Below are 26910 nucleotides of genomic sequence, written 5' to 3'. Positions count from 1 at the left end.
TAATATGCATACATCATAGACAGTAGAAATAAGGGAGATATGGCATGGAAGTCAGAATAGATGAAGAAGCCGCACCTCGCGGCTTAAAAAACTTACCGTAACTGGTATGAGGTTTTGCTGACTTCATAAAGGAGTGGGGCAACCTCCGATAGGAGAGAGAACCACAAAAGGAGATTTATTTTAAAACAATTTTTTATTAATAAAAGCATTTTTCGTATTAAATATATGTATTATAATATAGTATAAGAAAAATAGAACAATTTATTTTTAATGTAAATATTTATTTTTATAACTTTTTTCCTCTATGAACTATAATTTGCAAATGGTTTTGATTAATTAATATTCGTTAAAAAATGTTAAAAAAAGGTACACGTAGTTCAATATAAAATAAAAATAGTTACAAAACACCATGTTTAAATAAATGCTGGATTTATTGAATAAACTACACCGTGGCTGAAAATGCACAATCAGTTGATATTCGAAATACAAGAACTGCCATTTTTTTTCTATGAGAACTGCAGATCTTTATGAAACGACTGCTCGAAGCTGTTAATATCAATTGCTTGAAGCAGTCAGTGTATTCGCAGTCTGTGTCGCTTGTGTTTAAAAGTAGGATTGACATTGAGGGTGGGTTAGGGGCTTGAACCCTGGTCTGCGTGATGCAAGTTGGGAAGCAAATCAAACAGATGTCATATGCTTACGGATAAACTGAGGTATTTTTCTGCAAATGCAAAAATGGCACACAGCAACAATATGGACGTGCCCCATAAACATTACAAAAGAGAAGACTTGCCCTAACGTAAAATCTGGGTGTCATTTTGACAAGCCGGAGGCAAACCATGTGACCATCTTTTTGGCACCAGGAGGGTTCGAGAATACTTTGAATATACTACGATATCAATCATACGTTGACTGCCGAAGAGGGCTCACTGAAATAATCAGAACCTGCGCAGAAAAGTAAAGTATATGTTTGCACAGCAGTCCATTATGGGACTTTTCTGCAAGCCACGCAAAAACGAGTTAGGTGAGTAAATTATAAAAGTGTCTGAATAAATAGTGTAACAAAACTTTCAATTTTGGAGGTCTATTGTTTTGTATGTCTATGTCATGCCCTATGAAAAGTATCTGCAAATCCATTCTTTTCTAAGAGCTAACTACAAAGTTGTTTTCAGTTTAGACAACTTTACACAGGGTGCGTCGAAATATACTTACAACATTTGTCACAATTTAAAAATTAAATCAATTTTAAATAAAATCTTCATCCACAATCAAGAATTTTGATCATTTCGTTTGTATCTTTGCTATCAAGTTCAAATTATAAATATAATGTACAAAATTTAGAAGCTTAAGTGAGTACATATTAGGTGTATAATCTTGCAAAATACATATGCATACATTACATAAATTTTGGAATACATTTGACAATAATATATGACTTATCACGTAAATAAAAATGCTACATATTTAACATACATACGATTTTGAACATTACAATACCTAGACAGTATTTTAATGTTCAAAGTATTTTTTAAAGCAGAATTAAATTTTAAGACGAAAACATGCCATTTTTTTAGCATTCTAAAGATTAAAGAAATATGAAGCACAATTTTATAATACTTATATACGTAGAAAGAACCTGCCAGTGATAGGAAAAGTATGAGATTTTCTCCCTTATCATTTTAATTCAACGCCAATACAATTAATCCTATTGTATTCATAAGGCAGTATTTCCTTTGAAAAGTACAATTATGTTTTAATTAATTTAAAACTTTAATTTGAAAAAATATCAATAGTAATTAATAAAATCTACACATTGGACAATTTAACCGATATATGAACCTATCTAACGTAAATTTAAAAATATCTTAAACTTAAAAATAGCACAGAATAAAACATAATGTTGTCCGAAACGTTGGCTAAAGAAGGAGGTAGCAACATGGCACAATACCCCAAAAATAAACCACTATTATATTTCTGGCTGCGAAAATCTCAAATCATATCTAACAAATTTTAATTTTTTGAAAGAAAGAAAAACATTCCTAGAATAACTAGACAATATTTGAAAAAAAAAAAAAAACACCTACTACTATCGTAATAAACCAAATGCTGCTTGTAAAATGATGAAGGATTTGAACAGTGGAGGTATTGACGCATTGGCCAGAAGCATTTGTCCACTCAGTCTATGTTTTTATTTCTGAATTATTATCTTCAAACTGTTTTTCTAAGATCCGATTCGGACTTACAAGTGGCAGTTTTTCAAAAAATTTTTTCTTGCAAACATTGTATTTGGGTTCTATTCATTTTTCACATTTGTTTTGGCTGTTAGAGCAGTGTTGCTTTCCTGTGTATTAGATGCCTTAAGCAAAGGTTTTCTATGCTAGCTTGGAAATAATATCAAATCCCATGAAATACAGGTATTGGTGCATACCAAAGACACGGTGTCTGCTTTTGACAAAGTGTTTATTCTGGAGTTTGTATAATGTTTATGCAACATAATAAAATAATGTAAATTTCTTTCAATGGGTGCTCTGTTGGTTTGGGTGCAGTTGTCTTGATGACCTAAGAACAGTTATCGTAAGGAATATTAATAGACAATGAAAAGAAAAGTTCAGTTCTAACAGCAGTTATAAACTTATCACAAGGCAACTTTTAACAATCAAATTGAGCGACAGCCCAGTTTAAAGTTTGGCTTAATTGCACAATTTTGGTGCCGCCAATATGGCTGAGCATAATTTCTACTAAACGGTCTACTTCAAGCAGTCTTTTTGCATTCAACTTTGTTGAGCATTTGAATTATCAAAGTGAAGTTTGCAATTTTATGCAGATTGGTCAAACTCGAGTCAAATTCATGACGCAAATTATAAATGAGCGACAAAAAGGCACGATTGCATTTCAGGATGCAAAATTTTTTCTATTTTAATGGAATCAAGGATAATAGAAACAAAGGAGATGGGTCATGAAACCTTATTAGTACGAAACCCCATGTACACAAGTGTCGCCCACATCGTTCTCTGTACTAATGTACACTGTTCAACTTTGTACTGATGCAAATCACATCTGTTTCTATCTACACACCAAACTTTGATAGTTCGCACAGTTTGACCGTAGCTCGGCGACAGTCTGCATACTTCTATGCCATATCTCGCTTTCTGTTTCTATCATCTGTGGATGAAATTGAAATATCCTTTGCTAAGGGTAAATTTAACCAAGTGTTTGCTCAATTTTGATTGGTGAAAGTGTCCGACAGTGACCTAGTAAAATTTAAAAAACGCAACATAACTGGAATCCGTCTTTACTTCCTGCTGCCAGACATAATCAGCAGAATGTACATGAAGATGTTCACGACGTCGAGGTACAGGTTCAGGGCTGCGAAGATGTACTCCTCCGGGGAAGTGGAGTACTGGTGCTTGCCGCCCATCATCACCTGTGTGTCGTAGATGAGGTAGAAAGCGAACAGCATGGCGCCGAGGGCGGCGTATACCATGATGAGCGCCTTGCTGGGGAAAAGGGCCACCATGAAGCTAAAGATGATCAGGGCCACCAGGAAGGCCAGGAGTACCCCACCCAACACGGTGAAGTCGTACTTGGTCTGGAAGGCGAACAGAGTCAGCGAGAGGCAGATGGCCGCTGTTATACCAATCGCGGTGAGAATCTGAAAATAAAAATGTCCATGAATGAATTATTATCATTGGTTAATGAACAGGCAGCATTATGCAGATGTGGTCATATCTAATTTCACAATAAGTCAATCCAAAAGAAGAATCATTTCTTCTCTGGAAATGAAAATCCAATTGAGCTATAAATTAATTTATATTTGTAGCATATCAATTTACATGTTGTAGAAGTTAGTTCCATGCTTCCACTACTCTTTTGCAAGGAAGTATTTCCTGGACTTAAATGCAAAAGGTGCTTTTAAATTATTTTTTTTGATTGCTACATCAATTTACACCTGTGTTAGTGGTGAAGATTACTTAAATACCGGGGCCACTATGTTACAATCAAATTTTGATTGTCTGAATCGTGTACTCCTTTCTCGTCTTTCTTTTAATATTATTAATTTTGGTTCTTTGAGTCTATCTTCTCAATTCCGGTATTTTTGTAAATTGTCTCTGTGCTATCTTAGAGAGTAATTTAAGAGGTTTCTCATAGACGGCACTATATAGTAGTTTAAAAGTTTACCCATAGATGGCACAAAGCTATCGATAATGCAGGGCTTGAGACTATAATAAATACTTTTGCAGCCTCAAGGTCAAGGCCAAAAATAATGCTACCGCCTGCTAAATAAACCACCAAAGCTCATTGTTATACATCACAGTGTTTTGTTGACCGCGGAGTTTTTATTTAAAGAGTTTGTGAGACAAACCCGGAGTTACAACACTCTATTAGATTTACATCTTGGCAAGATATGGACTCCACATTGGGAAAGTACATTCCGGGGGAGGTCTCACACATGGTTTGTATATTTTTAACATCTCGTCCAGTGCTAGATCTAGTAAGGCTTTCCTGATTGGGTATTTAATTGAATTTGCTCTTTTGATCGATCCCAATGATATGAAGTTACCATTTTAAATCTTGTAAAATGGTAAAGGACTTAGTTATTGTTGTAATGTCACATTGTGTTGGGTTAAATTATTAACCATTGATGGAAAAATGAATTATTGACGAGGTAACTGTCTTGAGATTAACCACCTAAGGCCGGGTTGGTTTTAAGGGTGGGAATCTTGAACACGGCATAAGAACGGGGCCCGCATGGGTTCGGAATAAGCGGGTTCCCAACTATTGAGTGTTGTATGTACATTCTTTAGGATTGTGAGGTGAGCTAGATTTTTATGATTGCAAGGGAGTAAGCACAATTATTCTTACTCGATATTGAGTATATGTTGAGGTTAATGGCTCGACGTCTCACAGCGATTTGTAACACCTAATTTTTTTCCCTTTAGCCGGGCTCGAAATGTGTACATTGTATAATTTAGTGGTGGCTAACAGACTCGCTACACAAAGCCACTGTTTCTCCCACGACGTAGACATGCTGAAGCTCAAACCGTACGGCATACATTAAATGTCAAGCTTCGTCTTGTAGAGAGAACCGTAAAAGTGGAGATTGCCAAGAACCTTAATTTTTGGTCGTCGGTTTTATTCCATCGGGCATTAGAAATGATTCAAAATTATTTTATTATAAGTGGTTAACCCTTAAATGCATACTGTTGCAAAACTGCAACATACCGTTCAAACCACCTAACTCTTTGGTGTATACTTAATGCATGCCGTTTTAGAATTATCAAGTTCACGGTAATATATTTTATCGAGTGGCATCACCTTTTTTTTCTTTCGCGAATGTCAAATGTCACTTTTTCTTCAACAAAGTGAAGATTCTCGAAAATTGGTTGGAGGTTAGAATTACAGTTTGGTTTTGCTGTTATTATTTTGATTTTCTTAGGTAAGTAGATCCAATAATACAATACTTATATGTAATAACTCGTATTTTTCCGGTACACTTATTAGTTTTGAGAATTTTTTTTAGGTTTTTTATTTATTTTTTCATACGTAAATTGTTCATATTATTTTTTAATAAATACATGGTGTTGTAAATTTGCAACAATTTTTTTTTAATCAAATATCATTAAAAAATTACAAATAAAATAAATTCTTTATATTTCCTTGCATATCCCTTTAAGGACGCTCCAACACGAGCGTGCACATTCAATGAAAAAATTCCCGCGCTTCGCCTAATCAACTTTTCGGAACGAAGACGACGGCAAACGATAGTGCACAAAATTAGCTACCCACTAATTTAGATTGTTCCCGTCATCGGCCGGCCAGTTGATATTAGTGAGGCGACCAGGATGGCAGTCTTTTTCTCCGATGAGAGCGGTAGACGTAAGTGATGTTATTTTGTACATTTTTTAATTGATACATCATGCAATTGTTATTGGTTTGTTGTTTTAATGCCGGTGGTTGTATTTTACAAGTATTTACATTGAAAACTTGAGATTTGTAAATAGAATCACACATTTTGGATCAGGAGTCACGATCGTGACGGTTAGGCCTAACGTGACTTTAGGCAGTTTTTGTTATTGACTAATACTTCGTTGATTTGATCACTATTATTCACATTTTTTGCAGAGATGGAGCTGAATAGTGATTTAGTACTGCAACTGATAGGAGATGGCAACAATTCAGAAGTGGATGGCATGGATGACGATGAAGAATTGCCTCCCCAAATGCCATATGACCATGTTGATGAAGAAGCTCCACCAATACTGACCCCGTCTCAACTCCCACGCAGGATTGTAGGCCAAAGAAGCGCCGGCCCGGTTAGAAGAAGACTTTGGAGACAGGTGCCATTTAACCAAAAAGGACACAGCTACCCGCAGCGTGACGACCCAGGAGTAATTCGAGAACCAAATAAATATTTTGAAGACTACTTCGACGACGAGTTTTTCGAACACTCTGCAATGTGTACTAATAACTATTACATGCGCCACACTGGCCGTATTTTAAATACGAATGTCGTGGAGTTAAAGAAGCTCATAGGCATTCATTTTATCATGGGATACATCCCATACCCGCGGATGTACATGTACTGGCGAGAAGGAATGCGATTGGGCTTAGTTGCGGACGTAATGGCCAGAGACCGATTCAAGACTCTGCGTACAGCGTTACACGTTGTTGACAGTGATACACCTCCACCAGGGAATAACAACACACTTTGGAAGGTACAACCTGTACTAAACCAGGTTAAAAAAGCATGTGATAGACTGGAAAGGCAGCCGGGATTTTATTCTATAGATGAGCAAATGATCCCTTTTAGTGGTGTATGCCCGCGTGGGCTGCGACAGGTCATCAAAACTAAGCCACGACCCCAAGGTCTAAAAGCTTTCGTGGCTACAACTCACGATGGGCTCATGATTGATTTTGAAGTCTATCGAGGTGCTAGCACTCCGATTGGAGACAGATCATTAGGAGTTGGGGCGTCGATAATATTGCATCTTTCGAAAAGCATTCCAAGAGGAAGTTGCATTTATTTTGACCGCTACTTCTCGTCCAAACCATTACTTGAAAAACTGAACGCTATGGGACTGCACGGCACAGGTACGCTAATGATGAATCGAATACCTGAGCGGAAAAGCATAGATTTTAAACAAGATCGTCATATGCAGCGCGGTGAATCTCAGCAGTTCGTGAGCGACGATGTGGTAGTTGTCAAATGGATGGACAACAAATCTGTACTAGTTTCCTCAAATTGCACATCTGCAGACGAAACAGTAACTGTGAAACGCTGGAATAAAAATTTTTCAGCTTTCATTGATGTCACCGCTCCTAAAGTAATCGCTAATTACAACCAACACATGGGCGGCGTTGACATTCTCGATCAGTCTATTGAATACTACCGCACATTTATGAAGACAAGGAAATGGACCCTAAAAGTCATACTCCATTTCTTTGACTTGGCCATTTCCAACGCATGGCGCTTGTATAAATTAGATTGTGCGGCAGCTGGGGTTCCAGGCAACAAAGTTATGGACTTGTTGGAGTTTCGCATGCAAGTTGCAGATGGACTTACCAACGCACCTATTCGCCAAAGGAGGATTAGCGAGAGTGATGGTGAGGCTGTTAAAAATTTAGAGCCAAATGTGAAGTATAGGCGATCGAACCAACCCTCTCAAGCTAAAAGGTACGACGGCTATGACCATCTTCCATGTTTTGACGAGATTGAAAATCCTCGTGCCTGCAGAATGGAAAATTGTAAAAGCAGGTCAAAGATTAGGTGTGAAAAGTGCGATGCGAATCTCTGCCTTTCAAGGAAAAAAAATTGCTTTGCAGTTTATCACAAAAAATAAGATTGAATATCGCAATTTTCAAGTCTGATTGAAAAATAGCAGTCTTTTTATTATTAATTAAGCGTGGAGAATATTTTTTTGTCAGATCTCAATTCTAGCTACACAAACACATTGAAGACTTATTCTTACATCTTGTTACTATGATTATAAAATGTATTATGTGATTACTCAAATAATAAATGTTATTTTTAATAAACCGAATTTTATTTCTGCTAAACAAGCACAAAAAAGCCGAAAGTCTAACAACGTCACGACCGTGCATTAGTAGAGTTCTAGCCCAAACGTCACGATCGTGCAGGGGTAGTATATCACCTTGGGGATAGCTAGGATTTTTTTTATTATTTTTTGCATCTGCCTTATAAGGCCGTTTTGTAAGATCACTGCAAAAAAAAATTGATTTTAGAAAAAAAAATTTCAGGCCTGAAAGGGATATGCATGTAAATATCTACAAAATATATTTTTTTCCAGAAAAATTAATAAATCATGCATTTAACCTGTTGTATGCCAGGAAATTCCAAGCTTTTTTGAAAAAAACCGCGCGCAAATTAAACTCTCCTGCCTTTTGGTCAAACATCCGTTTAAAAACAAAGAAATTGTTTATTTTGCGATTGTTTTCTGTTTATCAGATAATGTATCTTATTATTCATATATATTACATGATAATATTGTTACAAGTTTTCCCAGAATAGCTAACTTTAACAAAAAAAATGTGTAAAAATTTTCCCATTCGGCAAACAAATGTAAAAAAATATATTCATAAGAAAATTAACTGATTTTTTTATTTCTACACAAACCTGAATAGACACCCCTCGTGAAAAAAAATAATCCAAAGGTTTTTCGAAGAAGTAATGCCATTGACACTTCTTTGAAAATGTAAAATATTTTCATTTATTCAAAAAAAAAATCAAACGTCAAGTGTCCACTTAAAATTTTTTTGTGTCGTATTTTATAAGTATATGATAACAATTCTTCCAGATTTCGGTAGTTTATACAACTGTTGTTACTAATAATATTATTTTGTACAAGAAACCTGTAAATAAATAATGCTAAAAATAAAAATATTCATTGGGACGTAAAAATTTTGACATTTCTACGATAAACTTACAAAGCTAATTTTCATCACTTTTCTTGGGTGAAATATTATAAAAATTACATTAAAATAATGTAGATAAAACTATCTTTCTGATGATACCTCAAATCTATTATTTCCACAATCAATTTATATCAAAAATAATGAAAGAAGTAAGAGGTTACCTTATAAAAATTCGCGACGTTTCTGCATTGTTGTCAATTCGCCCGCTATAAATGGCCGCCGGCATCCGTGTACAGATGTGTTTTTAAAGAACAGGGTGACAAAAAAATCATGACTCGAGGAATAAAAATAAAATTTGCTAATATTTTTTTATTAATATTTATTTATTTATTTAAATACGTTTTTTTTTAAATTCAGATACTGTGTGGTTCAAAATAAATAATAAAAAAAATCATCATATTTATTTCAGTTTTAGAACAGGTACATGAAACACGTTTTTTTAATCTTTGGTCGAGAGACTGCGAAAAAAATCATTTTTCACATACATAAATTTATTATTATAATATTCAAATTTTTAGACACTGTTTCTGTCCTCCTCAAAAGTGGAAGATACAATGAATGGAAACGAAAATTCAAACAATGCAAAGATGCACAATGCACTTGTTTCAGTAAACATTTTTATTCAAATAATGCACAAATACACCCATTCAATAAATAATTAAAACCATAAATAACAACAACCAGTACCAAATTACAATCACAGATAACAAAATCCAAGTAACAAATGATAACACACATTCAACAAATAACCAAAACCAGGGAACACGTCGGGTGATGGGCCAGGCTGAAGGATGGCAAAATGCTCACGCTGACCCGTGAAGGTGGAGAAATCCTCGGACCAGGTGAAGGTCTGCTCCTCTGGATTATCCTCCTCCCCCTCCTCCAAAGGCTCCAACTTATCCTCAGGAACATCCATATCCACCATTGACGGAAGTTCTACATCACCGGCGAGGGATTCATCCTCGCTATCAGTGAATCCGTAGAACTCCGCAACGACGTGGTCGGTTTCCTATAGACAGAAAGAAAAGAAAAAATATATATATACAGCTATGTAAAGCGTCCTTGAGGTAATACAAGACAAAAATGGCGCTGTAAAAGTTAGCCAAGTGTTATTATAATTACCTGAGTATTTGGAGCCCGATGCGTGGAGGATGTTGATGGTCTTGGGTCAGCCTGCCATCCCGGAATCTGAAACTGTAAACATTAATTGTTACACGAATGTCTTTCAATTTTGGAAAGGATGAAGCGTACAACCACTATAGAACTACTACTAATACACAACATACCGTCGCAATGACTGAAAATCTTTCTTCTGTGGTGTCTTCCTCCGTCGACGGTCTTGGAATCTCCATTCTATAACAATAGAAACAATCATGTATATCATTATATAATATAATCATCAATACGCGTATAAATATTTTATACCTAAACAAAAAAAAAGTTTGTTAGTACTTTTTTGCACACCCTATATAACTGATCTAATTTTGTGATATTTATTACCATTTTTATAAATAAAAAATAATATTTCTAATAAATATTATTAGAAATAAATATTTCTAATAAATAATGTACTTTGTAAGAACCCTGTACCTCCCATACAAAATTTAAATGTGTAAAAAACGTTGATATCTGCGCGCGCAGTTTGACGTGCATTTTACGCATGCGTGAATGTTATTTCAATATGGCCTCTCACACATACATATAAACAGTACACATGTATTTGTGCAGGTTTCCGATGTGTCGTATTTATTTAATTAAAAAATATTAACTAAATATTGACGAAACTAGGGCTTTTATACACAAACTCAATAGTTTTCTTTACATAATGATGTACAATGCTTATAAGATTAGGCAATATTTACGTGAATATCGATGGAGAAACGTCAAAATATTTCTCGGACAGTTTTTTAGCGCGGGGGACATTGGAATATCATTTTTTGTAAAATATTAACTAAATATGGACAAATCGAAGGCTGTGGTATATGTTCTCAATTGATTTATCTGCAAAATGAGATACAAAACAAATCAAATAACACAATATATGATGCAACATAGCTAGAAATAAAACGACATTTTTCAATACAAAACATCGCGTATACATTTGACGTAATATTTTGTCAGTTATATTGAGTTATCGCATTTTAAATTTACCGAAACATATGCCGTGAACAATTAACTATGTATAAAAAAAAACATTACTTACGTTTTATTGATGAATTACTTCGTTTTGGCACTTTAAAATGGTACCGCGCTGTGAAACTACGACCGTTAAAATCTCGTCAAAATTGATGTTTTGACATTCCACAGAAAAATTTATTAAATTTAACCTAAGAAGTTTGAAGTCTTTCCGGTATTTGCTGGATAAAGAACGAGAATAGCGCAAGCGATTGAGACCTTGTTCTTCATACAAATTCTTTGTACATAAGGGTTAAAATCGCACATAATTTTTTTTGTTTTTGTTTTTGTTTTTTAAAGTTCGAAAATAATGTATGGCACTCACATATGCGGGCCCGGCATACGAGAAGTTAAGGGTTCAATCATGCAATTAAAAGTGATTGTTGCTTACCTCAAAGCTGTGGAACCTGGAGGAGAAGCTGCCCAGTAAGACGGACATGCCCACGGTGTAGATGGAGAGGCAGATGTAGTTGTAGGGGGCCTTGCGACGCAGGTCGTTGCAGCACACCATGCAGATGGCCATCACGAAGGTGCCGAGCCAGGCAAAGTGACTGAAAGTATCAAGTACATGTACTTCAAATACCTGTTAAGTAACTGTTATGTATGGCCATGTTGGCAGTCCTGATGCGTCACATGGGAGATTATAACGAGTGTGCGGAGTGTCAATAAACGTCTTAGGTCTGAGTCAACAGTCTTTTATTTTTAATAATCCCCGATATAATAATTGGCGACGAGGATAATCGAAAAAGTTAAATTAATAACGAGTAATATTAAGTCCAGTGTAAAACAGTGATTTCGTCTTGTTTTTTCAATCATTTTAACATGTCTACGAGTACTTTGCCAGTGCCGCAATACGAGTCGAGTTGTGAAACCTTCGGAATGTTTTTAGAACGTGTTCAAATTTATTTAAAAGTAATTAATATTACGGACAAAGAGAAAATTGGATATCTTTGTATGATTATTGGTGCGGAAAAATATAAAATTTTAAAAGAAACAGTTCATCCGAAAAATATTGAAGAGTTAACTTATAACGAGATTGTAACAACACTTCAAAATAAATATGAAGAAAAAAAATGTACGATCGCCCAAAGATATAAATTTTATAATCGTCAGCAACAGTCGAACGAGGGAATTGATGATTACATTTCAGAAATAAAAAGTCTGTCAATATCATGTAATTTCGGAGCATTTCTGGATGAAGCCTTGAGGGATAAATTGGTGTGCGGTGTGAAAAATGAAGCCATGACTATAAGATTACTGTCTGAAGATGAATCGCTGAGTTTTGAAAAAGCAAAAAAAATTGTGAAGAATATGGAGACAGTAAGTTGTTCTGCAGAAATATTACACAAAGAAGATCTTTCATCGGGAGTTTTCGAAGTAAAGCCGAAAACGTCACGTCAAAGGAGTACTAGTCCGCAACAAGGTCAAAGGAGTTCAATGTCGTCAAGTCGTCTTTCATCTCCATCACGTGGAAATCCCAGAAAAAGATGCGAGAGGTGTTTTATCAGTCATCAACCAGAGTCATGTCCGTCAAGGAATTGGAAATGTTACAAGTGTAATACATACGGTCATACGTCAAAATTTTGTTCTAGTGTAAAATCAATTGTTATTAATCATGTAAAATGTGTGGGTAATATAAATGTTTTAAATATGTCCGTGTCTGAAACAGCTAATATTGATTTGTTTGTAAACGGTAGGAAAATGTCCTTCATGATTGACACAGGGAGTTCATCGACCTTGATAAGTCACAAAATGTACATAAAATTTTTCAAAACTTGTAAATTAAGTCAGTTCTATGGTAATTTGTTTACAGCAAATAGTCAAAATTTATATTGTTTTGGATTTTTTATTGCAAAAGTAAGTGTAAAAGATGATTCTAAATTGGTCGTGGATTTACCAGTATTAGTTATTAAAAATCTATCGTCTGAAGCTATTCTTGGTAGGAATTGGATAAATGTTTTGAATCCGTCTTGGGAAAATACATTTATAAATTCTTTTATGTCAAATATTGGTAATGATAATACTGTAAATTCAGTGTCTGTCAGTGGAAAAAATAAATCAAACATTGTCGAAAAATTGTCACAAAAATATTTAAATTCTTTTTCTAAAACGAATAACGACATACCAATTAAAGAGTTTTCGGTAAATTTAAGTTTAAAAAATAATTCAACTCCTGTTTTCCACAAAGCATATGAGGTCCCTTATGCACTGCGTGCAGAAGTATGCCAAGAGCTAGATCGTCTTGAAAGCGAAGGCATAATTTCTAAAGTTAAATATAGTACTTGGTCTTCTCCAATAGTTTGTGTACCAAAACAAAATGGAAAAATACGTTTATGTGCAGATTTAAAATCTACAGTCAATCCACAATTGAGAATTGATCAATATCCTATTCCACGTCCAGAGGATATTTTTAATAAATTTTCAGGTTGTCAAGTATTTTGTAAATTAGACTTAACAAATGCATATTTACAGTTGTCTGTGTCAGATTCTAGTAAAGAATTACTTACAATTAATACATGTAATGGTTTATATGTTTACAATCGTTTACCTTTTGGGTTGTCATCGGCTCCTGCCACATTTCAAATGGTCATTGATACAGTCTTGGGAGGCATAAAAAACTGTGCTGCATACATTGATGATATTTGTGTAGGTGGTAAAGATGAAACGGAGTGTTGTAATACTTTAGAAAAAGTTTTGTCAAAGTTAAATGAGTTTAATATAAAAATTAATGTGTCAAAAAGTGAATTTTTTGTATCTTCTTTTGAATTTTTAGGTTTTACTTTGTCAGGTCAAGGCAAAAGTCCGTCTTTGTCGAAAGTTGAGAAAATTAAGTCTACTGGGTGTCCAGAAAATGTTACTCAACTAAAATCGTATTTGTCAATGTTGAATTTTTATAGGAATTTTATTCCTATGTGTCCTACTGTACTAGAACCACTCCATAATTTATTAAGAAAGAATGTAGAATGGTGTTGGTCTGATGAATGCGAAAAAGCATTTATAAATAGTAAGTCTCTCTTGTCAGATAAAACTATGTTAGTTTTATTTGATCCGTCAAAACCATTGTGTCTTACAGTCGACTCCAGTGCATACGGTGTCGGATGTGTCTTAAGTCATGTCGTAAAGAATCAAGAATTTCCTATAGCTTTTGAGTCTGCAACGTTAAATTCAGCTCAAAGAAATTATAGCCAATTGCACAAGGAAGCCCTTGCTGTTATTTTTGGAATCAAGAAATTTCATAAATATTTAATTGGTCGTCATTTTACTATATATACTGATCATGCTCCATTGTTGTCTTTATTTGCCGAAGATAAAAAAGTCCCCGTTTTAGCTGCATCACGTCTCATAAGATGGTCTATAATATTGTCCGCGTACAATTATAAATTAGTTTTTAAAAATGGACTGAAAATTCCTCAAGCTGATGTGATGTCACGTTTGCCAAGTGAACAACAATTTAATGTAGAGGAATGTAATTTTGTATACATGTCAACACCCTTAATTCCATTTTCAGAAGTTGAAAGTCATTCTGAAAAAGATGAAATGTTATCTAAAGTCATTAAGTATGTTTCAATCGGTTGGATTGAAAACTTGTCAAGTCCAGAAATTAAAAAATATTTCAAGTTCAGAAATTTACTGTCGGTCAAGGGAAAATGTCTTTTATTTGGTGACAGAATTGTAATACCAGAATCTCTTAAGTCTAAAGTCTTAAATTTAATACATTATGGTCATCCTGGTATAGTCAGATCAAAAATTCTTGCTCGTTCTTATGTTTGGTGGTTAGGTATGAATCAAGATATTGAAGATATTATTTCTAGATGTGAAATGTGTCAGTCGGTACAAAAAGCTAACAAAAATGTGCGTCATAATTGGCCTATTGCTGAAAGTCCATGGGAAAGAGTCCATTTGGATTTTTTTGACTTAAAAGGTTCCAAATACTTGTTAGTTTGTGATTCATATTCAAAGTGGATAGAATGTTTTTATATGAAAAATACTAAATATTCGGATTTGTTATCAAAATTAAGTGAAGTTTTTTCCAGATTTGCGTTTCCGAAAACTATTGTTTGTGATAACGGTCCTCCATTTTCATGTAAAGAATTTTCTATTTTTTGTAAAGAAAAATCTATTAAATTATTATTTTCTCCACCATATAATCCCGAGTCAAATGGATTAGCAGAACGATCTGTTCAAACATTCAAAAAGATTTTAATTAAATTTATGTTTTCAAAAAATTCAAAATTTTTGTCACCAGCTCAACGTCTAATAGATTGTTTGTATACTTATCGTTCCACCCCTACTTCTGTCACGGGTTTGTCTCCTATGGCTAAAATATTTTCGTATGAGCCACGTACACCTCTTCATGTTTTGACAGAAGAAAATAATGTAAATAAAAGTAAGCAATCAAGTAAAAATGCATTGACAGAGTATGAGGAAAATGATAATGTATTGGTATACTTAAGACATTTGAAAGGTCCTATAAAATGGGTTCAGGGAACTATTAAGTTAAAATTAAGTTCATGGGTGTATTTAATTCTTTTAATCGGAGGAGAGGTAAAAAAGGTCCATGTTAACCAAATAAAAAAAAGTTGCATTAAGTTAAAATCAAATTATGAAAATCCCGATAAATGGTATGACTTGGGAAGTCAAGAAAATAAAAATGATAGTGAGCCTTTACCCAGCACTAGTGGGAAAACTGATGTAGTAACTAGGGCTGGCAGATTGGTGAAACCTCCTGTCAGATTTAGTCATAGTGATTATGTTTAAGTTTTATTTGGTATTGTAAAAAAAAAAATAAAGGAGGAAAGGATGTTATGTATGGCCATGTTGGCAGTCCTGATGCGTCACGTGGGAGATTATAACGAGTGTGCGGAGTGTCAATAAACGTCTTAGGTCTGAGTCAACAGTCTTTTATTTTTAATAATCCCCGATATAATAGTAACAATTTTCCAAAACAACTTTGAATTGCAGAAAAAATTTCGGTTATGTGGTAGTCGTGAATTACAGTTCAAATTCAATACCTGTTATATGCTCGAGCGCAAGTAATACCTGTTATATGCAACTAATTTTGATTAAAAGATTTTACCCACCCAGTCAATGTTACTCTTGGAATCACACCACCACAGCTCATTATTTGAGTTAGTTCGCTTTTTAAATAATTATGTCTATACTTTTAAATAAATGTTTTAAAGAAGATGACGGAAAGAAATAAATGAAATAAAAATAATGACTTACATAATGACTGGATTTTCCCTGAAGAACTGATTAGTAGGTTTGTGCATAAGGCAGAAAGTCACAAAGCCAAAGGTCACGAACAGCTGAGTCATGAGGATTGCGTAAACCTGAAATCATGGTAAACAAATAAATACACAATAATAAAAGTTATTAAATATTCCAATACCAATTTACACATTGTCGTGTTATACTTCGTCCCTCTTTAGCCAACATTTCTGACGGCGTAACAGTGTCCATCATCAGGGCAGATGTGTAGATTGTGGTAAAGTGTGTGTTTATGTACGTAGGAGTGAAAACCGTGTTGAGCCGGTATTTCAGTATAATAATAAGTTAAATCTATGTAGTTTTTTATGGTTACAGTACAAATTTATACAATTTAGAGAATTTTCCATCAGAATTTCTTGACACAACTTATTAACGATAGATTCAAAAAAATAATCATCTGGAGAAATTCAGTCTCGCAAAATTTTGCAAACAAAGAATTTGAGGTGCATTTTAAAAATTGATGTTTAAATCCTTAAATCAAATTGTTGACAAATAATGAGTATGTGCATCACCTTTAATGTAAAAAAAAAAATCGTATTAGGCAAATGTTAAAAAAGTACCATTTAAGGATGACTGAAAAAGTTACCGGCGTCTGCCTTTATATAGCATAGCTTTCTTAACCCTCCGCACAAAGTCACCCAACCAGGTGATAGTATGATTCATATAATGATACAGTAAAATATTGAGTGGATTTATATAATATTGCTTCAAGTATTAATTCTTATAAAAAGGAGAGTGTATAAATGTCTCACCTTGCGTATGAACGCCAACCGGATGGACTTATCGCTGAAATCAAATCCCTTCACCTCGCCTGCTTCCACATCCAAGCCGGCTCCGTACATGGGAGCATAGGCTCCGCCCGGCGGCACGGCCCCAGGCGGGGGGGCGTACCCTCCGGCAGGGGGCACCACCGGGGCCGGCGGCACGTTCACCGGATCAAAGCCGTTGATGAACAGGACTCCGCCGGGAGGAGGGATGAACCCCACGTTGGGGGGCAGGTTGTCCATGAGAGGCTTCTTGCCCTCATTGCCAGGAGCGTTGTCGCCACCCTGGAAAATAAGTATGTTAGGGTTGATGACATTTAGGGCCTTAGTAATAAACGTTTTTTAAATATGATAGAAAACCGTTAATCTAGGGTAAGTGGTTGTTTATCAGTTGTGTAAAATTTAAAACACATTTATTAGTAAGGGGGTAAGTAGACCAGGATGAAATTGACTTTAGGCTCAAGGATTTAGCGCAACACGGCATAACACCCCAAAAACAAATAACAAAATTATATTTATACAGAGCAAAAATGCATTTTGAAATGATATTAAACATGAATACAATAAAATAAGATTATCATGGTTTTCAAATGAAAAGGTAAACTGGCTTAGAGTTAAAATATTTAAAAAATCATAATCAACCCTGAGGTGAGGTGATATCTCACAAAAGCAGCGCTATACAAATTGTCCAGTAAATTAATTAATTAATGGAAAAAACTGAAAAAAAAGTTTGCAAACCACGGGATTAACCACTTAATGCTTTTGAACGAGCGATGTTCGCGGACGGCGTGTGTATCGTACCGCGACAACCCGAACACTGCTCGCATGTTTTGACTTGTTTGCGTTATACAAGATAAACAAACAAACTGCGCTCGCCACTCGCCACTTGACACTCGTACCTAGAGGTTTGCGCAAATCTTTTCTTCTGTTTCAACTTATTGAAAACTTCACAAAAATATTTTGTAAGCATTGTAAGTAAGTAAACATTTTTCACGACTTTTACTGTTATTTATATATTTACATTGATTACAATTTTCATTACATTGATTACAATTTTCATTACATTGATTACAAATATGGTTAAGTCTTTAAATAAAAAATTAAAAATAACCTGATGTTTTTAGTTTTATTTTTGTTAAAAAAAAACCGAGTATTAAGTGGTTAATGAAAAGATGAAGACGTACTACCTACCGGATTTGGGTATCCAGCTGGGTTCACAAACCCCGGGGGTCCCGGGTACCCTGTCTGGTGTTGGGGAGAATTCCCTGGCTGCGGGGAGTACCCGGGCTGCTGTGGGGGGTAGCTCGGCTGCTGCGGGGGGTAGCTCGGCTGCTGCGGGGGGTAGCTCGGTAGCTGCGGAGGGTACCCGGTGGGGTGCGGTGACCCATCATTTTGCAGTTGGACATATCCCGGAGTGTTGGATTGCAGACCCATTTGGCCGGAGGCTAAACATGAATAAACATTTAATTAAAGTATTGTTGGAAAAAAACAGGTGTCACTTTCAGTGAACAACCCTCCTGCAACACATAAAACTACGCATACCTACAAGAATACCACAAAATACACTATTCTATCGCAACATACCTAAGTACAACTACATTCTGCTCATTCCCCAATACAGCAGAAAAACAATATGGGAAACCAATAGTTAGATAATGACAGGTTTAACGTTAATTTAGTTAATTTTTGGATCACATTAAATACTTTTACAAAATTATAATTACAAAACAATTACTAAACCTTGTTATTTTCTGTAAACCTACCAGATAACTGTATTTTTTTTATTTTTGATTCTTGCAATTTTTTTTTCTCATTTTCAAAATTATTATCAATCATGTTGAAGATGTACTCCGGGCGTCAATTATTACATAAAAATAAAACAGATGATCGCATGTGATCTATTTGACCTTATTTTAAAGAAAACCGATGCCAGTTTACACAACACCTATCGCCTCCTTGGTTCCAGACAATGAAATTGAAATCCGTTTAAGAAACACTTTTTGATATTTGAAGTAAGGAAAAATTGAGCTTATTTCGGATGCACGGAAACGCCAACAAGACACTTCTATCGGTTTATCTCTTTCGTGAGCATGTGCAGTAAAGCGTATGTGCTCACCCCTATGTGCCGGCATTATCCTTAAATGTTCTATAAAAGAAAGTGGCGCCATCTGTATTAAGCGTGACCAATAAATGTTTTGTGGCTTCGGGTATTTAAGCCTCGCCAAGGAGCCCCAATGAGTGCCGCGTTTCGGAGAAATTTTAAAACCATCATCTACTTTGACGCTCAGCGTGTATAGGCAATTGATGTAGTTCCTTGGTGTCAATGAATGTCATAAAATGAATAGTTGCATGGGTGAAACCATAATCTTCTTTTATAATATATTAAATATATTTTTCATCGCTAGTCAATTGACATTGTTTTAACTCCACGGCTGCATGTGAAAAATAGTCAAGTTTAGTATAATTCGGGTAGAGCCATGTGCGGAAACCAGCTTTAAAGAGAAGCATATCAGTAGGCGACTTGTGGTTGCATCGCAGTCTTTGTATGAACCTAAGAAATATGACAGAAGGTGGTATGGGTGCTAATAATCATCATGCACCTATGTGATTTGGGATTCATTTTAGACTAGCTCTTGGGCTATGAGTATCATTCGGACGGGTGGAATTTTTAACACAAAATTTGAAAGACGCTGCAATGTTTACCGTTTGGTAAAATTATAATACCAGTTTGTCTTATTTCCTCATATTTTTTATGGGAGTTTACTGCACAACAAACGCACCTTAGAGAAAACTGCCAGTGCACCTATCCAGACAGTTTTCTAAGAATTTACAAAATTACAATCAAAAATACTAATTTCGGTTGTGTGTCTGTCTGTGACTCTGGTTCAACTCTAGAACTCGGATTTGCTTTGAATTTAAGTTTTGTTTTTTAAATTAGAACTGATTGTAATAAAGCGATACAAGTTATTAAAAGATAAAACTTTTAATATTATATTTTTTTACGACAAAATTTATATTTCTTCTTGACAAGGAAGTTAGATTTCATGATTTTTTAAGGGTCTCCACTTTTTGGCTAACATGCAATTATCAATTCTACAATTATAAAATCCTGTGATTTTTCACGGGTCTGCACTAGTGTACAATGAAAGCAAATGTTCGATGATCACTGTAGTAAATGATTCTAAACTACAGCATGCCGATGTCGGAGCAGAAATGTGTTTATGAAGGGAAGTTATAAATAGGTAGAGCACAAATACCAAGAATCTTGGCTGCTAAAAGTTTTATCAATAATGATAAACAACAGTCGAGTCTGCAAGTGCTATCTCAACATTTTCTCTGAATTCCCAATGTACAGGGTTTTCCAATAAGAGGTGTTATTTTGAATATCCCGCTATTTCGGTAGATGTTACTTTTGAAGCTGTCATTTTTTGACATTTGACAAGTAGAAACTACGCCATTAATAAAAATGGAACGATACACGCTTCAACAAGGCATTGAAATTATTAAAATTCTCTTGAGTGAATCAAATGCAAATCATCTTGAGTGATGAGGCCCATTTCCACCTCGGTGGCTTCGTCAACAAGCAAAATTGTCACATCTGGGGCTCGGAAAACCCCAGAGTTATTGTTGAAAAATCGTCTCTATTCTCAACGTGTGACTGTTTGGTGCTGTTTATGGTCCGACGGAGTCATTGGACCTTACTTTTTCGAAAATGAGGCTGGAGCAACAGTTACGGTGAATGGATTGCGCTATCGAGAGATGATTAATGATTTTTTATTGCCGGAATTGGATGGTATTGATCTGGAAAACGTTTACTTTCAACAAGACGGAGCTACGTGCCACACAAGCAACGAAACCATTGATCTTTTACGATTGAATATCAAAATAACACCTCTTATTGGAAAACCCTGTTTATTATAAACAGGCGCCATTTTTTGTTTGATACATACTTCAGTGGCATTAAGGTGAAAGGTTGGCTTGTTTCAAAGAATTTGTATGAGTATTTTGACAATTTACCGAAAGCAGACTTAAAAAAAAAATACAAGTCAATAAAAATAACTTTTCTTGTCTATAAATGTTTCTGTTTTGGAAGTACTACTAAAATCCCGCCAAAACCAAAAGCATTGTGTCTTGTAATATTATAATAAATTATCTTCGCTTTCACCGCAAAACTGCTTATCACTAGGAGGAAAAAACATTGCGCAAATTTATCAATGACACATTTCACAATAAATACTGTCCAATACATTATTGCAGCAAGTAAAATATAATAAACTAGCTAAAGTGTACTCGGCGTTGCTCTACTTTCTAAAAATATAATATGCATTTATTATATATACAAACCTTCCGGAAGAAATTCTCTAAATCATAGTGAAAACCCTATCAAAATCCATTGCCTAGTTTAGAAGAACTAAGATAGGATATAAGATAAGATAGGATATATAGGATAGGATAGAAGAACTAACATACGCAGAGAGCGACTTTATTTTATACTATTTAGAGATATGTATTCTGATAAGTGGTTTTGCCGTGGAAGTGACTATGCTGACAAAACGTGAATAATTATTGCATCATTGACTATTATAAAACTTATAAATATCATTTCTCAAAATATTAATTGCTTACGGCAAGGTTTAAAGTCAATGAATTCACCTAGATTATCACATATTTTTAGGTTCTGTAAATTTGGCACATTATGGCAAGGGAATGCTCAAAATGTTTGTGCAAATTTGTCATAATATGCCAAAAATCGCTCGAGTGGCTAAGGAAAATTTAAAGAAAAAAAAAGCAGTTTAACTCAACAATCTGTAAAATATAGCCATGTATCAAAACATTGCTTGAAATGGCATCTTAGGGGTGACCAGATACTACCCTTTCTCCCCCTCCCTACACCCTTCAGCTTCACAACATATCCCAATCGGGGATGCTATAGTCATGGCCGATGGGATTCTTGTGCGGTATTATTCACACAAAATTATTTACCCAACTTGACTCGCCCGAGTGCTAGTTGAGTGTCCTACCCACGAGGTTATCAACCACATCAAAATAACTACCTCTAATCAAATGAATACATTCACAGGAAATATAATAATATCAATTAGCAACATCTCTACAGTCACTCCTGTAAGGTTATCAATATAAAAACAAACATACTCACAGAGTCCACATACGATAAGATAAATAAAAATGAAAATTAAATACCTATATCAATACCTCTACAGTTAATAGGAAGAAAAAAGAAGATAGAAAGAAAGAAGCATTCTTAGTAAGTAATAAAATGGCCATGAAGTTAACGGGGAAAAGACATACCATCCATAGCTCTGCGTTCTAGAGAGCCGATTCCTTGAGAAGTGATCACTTCGATATGCTGCCACAAAAAAGAAAAACCAACACAAATATTATGTACTACTTACAAGTTTTTCTGAAGATTTTTTTCATTGCATAAATTAATATCAGTTGTGAACAAGATTATAACCAGGAAAATAAACAATAAAACTCTACAATGTATACAGCACAGCCGTCAGTTATGAATACCATTATTGCCATTGGGCAAAATAACCCACTATTTACATTGTCTATGTGTAGAGAGAACAGGGTGTTGCAGATATTCACAAAAATGTTAAAATATGTATAAATGGAAATTTCTTTTTGGATTGAAACTGAAAGTTTTGGATTTTATCAATACAGAGGACTATCCCATTAAAACCGTGGTTTCTACAATTCCCCCATTTCTCCAAAAAAGAAATTTCCTCACTTATGACCTTTTTAAAATTCAAGTGCTTGACTTCTCAGATTGTACATTCTGTGGTCTAGAAGTGGGAACTTTAGATCACATTTTTTTGTTTGTCCCTCTCTAAACAAATATCCTCTCTTCTATTAAGCCTTATCTAAAATGGCTTCTCCCCATTCAACATCTCATCTCTTCTAAGTCTGTCTGAATTCGACTCTAATCATCAATATATTTTGAAATTTACAAATTTAAACAAAATTAATATTTAAATTCACCTTCCCATTCTCAATAATTTGAATTGATGGCCTACAACACTCACATTTGATATAAAAAATAATTTCACTGAAAAATATATAAAAAAAGGTAAATATACAGAAAACACATTTTATTTTAAAAAAACTTTGTATCAGTTAGATCAGGGCTTCCCTAACTGTGAGTCGCAACGCCCCGGGGCGCCGCGGGATCATCCCAGGGGCGTCGTGAGGTAATCTTTATAGCGAGAATATCGTTCCATCAGTACTGCAGCGTTAAGGGTTTTATTACCGTTTGCGACATCATACTTGTGTGAGACAGGTTTCTCTGCAGTTGCAGTAATTAAGAATAAGTACAGATCAAAAATAAATTTAGAGGCAGAGACGAGAGTGGCGATTTCGAAACTTCAACCTCGTTTTGAGAAACTATGCTCAGAAAAGCAAGCACATCCTTCTCATTAATACCAAAGAAAAAAATTGCTTTTTTATCTTTTTTGTTTGCTTTCATTTTTGTTTTTATGTTGTTTTCTTTATTTTCTAATAAAAAAGTTAGATCCTATTTGGAGTTTTTCTGACAAATTGTTAATAGGTAACGTACCCATACTACGTGACCCGTTCAGGGGGGGGGGCTTCAAAATACTACGCTTGGTATAAATGAGCGACGGGGGGCTTAGATTTTTAGTCACCGGGGGGGGGGGGGGGGGGTCGCAAAAATATGGCAACATCCCAAGGGCGTCACAGTTGAAAAAAGTTTGGGAAGCCCTGAGTTAGATAATAACGAGAAGTAAGTAGTCTCCAGGAATGGAAAATAATGAATTTAGTAGCAATTTCGTTAAAAAAAGGATAATTTGAAGTCTTTTCTTCACATCATGTTTTGAAAAAGCAATAAAATTATTATTTTTTAAAACTATTTATTTATTAATTAATCCCAAACTAAGAACTGATTACTCGCCTTAAATATCCATGAATAAAAATAAAAGCCGCCGACAGAAATTGAACCCGCACTTTCTATGTTAATAATAAATTTGGTTGTTTACAGGTGAAAAAAAAAAAATTTGCAGTATTTGTCGATTGAAGTACTAGAACACTTTGAATTATTTGGCATGTTGGGAAAAAGCCGACGTAGCTCAGTGGTCCAGAGTACCTGACCGGATATCAGAAGGTGCGAGTTCAATTCCCGTCAGTGGCATTTATTTTTACTGGGGAGATATTTTCAATTTGTATGGATATTTCAGGCGAGTAATTAATGTTTATAATTATTTGTTATCCTTTTTGATATGCATAAAAACGATGTCTTATAAACATTAGTTTATCATTAAACAAACAAAAAAAAAACAAACTAAAAACCTAATTTAGGACCATAGGTTCATATTTTGGGTTAAATAAGAGAAGAAAAACAAACGTTAAAACTTTTGCATCAATAAAAATTGACGCCAAGTGAAGAATCGATTTTAATTTATAACGAAATAACTATTAAAATGCATTAATATCAATTTCTAGAAACTGACATAATCACTTCTCATTATTATCTCACTACCAGTAATTTTTAAAAAGAAAAAAGTGTATATTAAGCGTGTCCTAATTTTCTGTATTTTTACCAAAAAAATTGATAATATTCCAAAAAGAACAAAGTTGAAACTAAATCGACATTTTTCTATTGAAAAAAAAACAACATGGTGCCTCATCATGTACTAAATGTTTTATATTAAAAAAAAAGTTCTCTTCATTCGTCAAAAAAATGTAAATGTGTGTTCATTCAAAGGACGGTGCGTTTTTGTTAGTGTAGGAAAAAGTCGTGCCAATCAGTGCCATCTGTTGGTAACTCTATTAGTTAGTACAACTTTAGTAACGAAATAATTATCACTTTGTGTTAATTTTCTTTCTTGCAATTGTGCTGTCGAAAAAACGTGGAAATTTTATGTAATCCAGTAATTGCCTTGTAATATGTATAAATGAAGCAGATATTTGATAGGGCTTAGGCAATCCTAACCAATATCAGCTAAAGCCAGCAGCTGCCATTCTTAGGGAAAACTTAGCATGTCAAAAGCAATTAGAGTACCTAACTGATATGTTTCTGTATTATGTTTGCAAAATATAGCTAACACATATGTTTTTTTTTTATTTTTTTATAAAGAAAGACAAACATTCCCGGGTTACGAATAACCCAACAATGTTTGAAAATCTCCTACTACCATGTGTATTATGTATGTAAAACGACAAGTATTTATTGTACCTACTGATATGATAGTTCTGTACGTTTTATAAATTTTCAACATGTATTATGTTTGAAAAAGCCTTATGGGCGTTAAATAAAAAATACTGCCTACCCTGCCACTTCATGTCATAGTTATTGTATAAATATGATTGCTTTATAAGTAATCATGTTTTAGTACATAATATAATGCTGTTGATATTGTACATTATTTTTTAAATGTAGAGAAATTGTACAATTTTTCCTTGTCACCCTGTAGCGTAAATTCTATTTGTTTGCGATATTTGATTAATTTATCATCTTTCTCGGAACTAAAGAAGGGGAAAATTAATGCTAAATCGTACATACAAAATTTACCCAACGGAGTTAGTTGCTCATGAAATCAGGTCTGACATTTAATGTCCTGTCCTTTTATGTCCTGTATATCGCCCTATCAATAGTTCTGTTTGTTCTACTGGTATTTTAATGGAAGGTGCTCTGAAGAACTGGCACAAATGTTCCCTTCAGCAGACACACCCAACATACAAAGTTGAAAAAATAAAGGAACCGATGCAATATTCGGAACATTAATAACTGGTGAAAGAGAGAAGATATAATAGACAAAACAGATGAAGTCAAAATTACAACATTATTAGGCAGAAGCCTCGCTAATAATATAGGTAAATAACAAAAATTAATAAATAATTATGTATTTCATGAAATGTCGGTTAGACAATATGCATTTGCAGACAATCCTACATTCAAAGGGGATAGTAACAGATACTTTGTCTTAAGTGTTTGTTTTATGCAGCACTTCTTAGAACGTCTATCCACTTAGCCATAGTAACAGGCAGATTATCATGTAACCATGATCGTCTATTTTCACATACAATTTTTAGTAAATTACCCTATGTCTTTAATTTGAAAACCTTAAAATTCACGTAGCTGCTGATTTAGCAAATCAAAACATTTAATGACACTTAAAAAAACAACAATGCACACTGTACACAATAAATGTCTTTGGCAACCCCTCTCCTAAAGCGAATATTTGATAATGGTTTCTATTACAAGTTACCACGTCACGATGTTTTGACTTATTGCGGGGTTGTTGTTCAAAGCTCTTCGGACATTTTTATATTCGCCGTAGTATCTCTATTTCACCATGCATTGAAATCGCTTTCTAACCGGCTCGATAAGATTTACATCAATTAATTAATGCGCACAATATTGTGCTAAAAATAATTCACTTACTTTTGAGTTTCTTGCGCTTTCCAGCTGTTCTAAATTTTAACCAGGCGATTAATCAATAGCAGTTACTAAAAATGAAATATCGAAATCGACCATTCAGAAATTGTAGCCGACAGACGGAAATAAACAAAACATCCGCAATATCTATAATCTATAGACAATCTATAGAGGTATAGAGTATAGAATATCTTGTTTTACGTTTAAAGGGGAATAATAAAATTTTTATCCTCGGTTGTCTATGAAAAAAAATTAGTACGGTATATTTTTGAACACGTTTCTCTCGGGACGATTTCGTTTGAATAGTTATAAAAAAATACGGGGCCTCATTTCAGGTTAACCTTAACA

General features: G+C 34.5%; 1 protein-coding gene across 3 annotated transcripts; it reads right to left on the bottom strand.

Moving 5' to 3' along the window:
• Positions 1-216: 216 nt before the first annotated feature.
• On the bottom strand, positions 217-26710 carry LOC149422175 (protein lifeguard 2-like). Of its 3 annotated transcripts, XM_089633134.1 has the most exons (7): positions 26569-26710; positions 22455-22512; positions 18336-18589; positions 17133-17429; positions 16336-16442; positions 11501-11660; positions 217-3652 (listed from the first exon to the last, which is right to left on the bottom strand). In XM_089633134.1, the coding sequence occupies exons 2-7, from the start codon at positions 22459-22461 to the stop codon at positions 3293-3295; spliced, it is 1185 nt and encodes a 394-aa protein (XP_089489260.1). In that variant the 5' UTR covers positions 22462-22512; positions 26569-26710; the 3' UTR covers positions 217-3292. The 3 variants fall into 3 exon arrangements, with proteins under 3 accessions (XP_089489260.1, XP_089489261.1, XP_089489259.1); XM_089633135.1 differs by lacking the exon at positions 22455-22512; XM_089633133.1 differs by lacking the exons at positions 22455-22512; positions 26569-26710 and adding an exon at positions 22559-23044.
• Positions 26711-26910: the final 200 nt, after the last annotated feature.

Source organism: Hesperophylax consimilis, chromosome 7 (assembly GCF_061612785.1).
Source record: "Hesperophylax consimilis isolate HC1 chromosome 7, BYU_Hcon_1.0, whole genome shotgun sequence".
Lineage (NCBI taxonomy): Eukaryota > Metazoa > Arthropoda > Insecta > Trichoptera > Limnephilidae > Hesperophylax > Hesperophylax consimilis.
The sequence above is the reverse complement of the archived record's forward strand: the minus strand, read 5'-3'. Positions and strand labels throughout refer to the sequence as shown.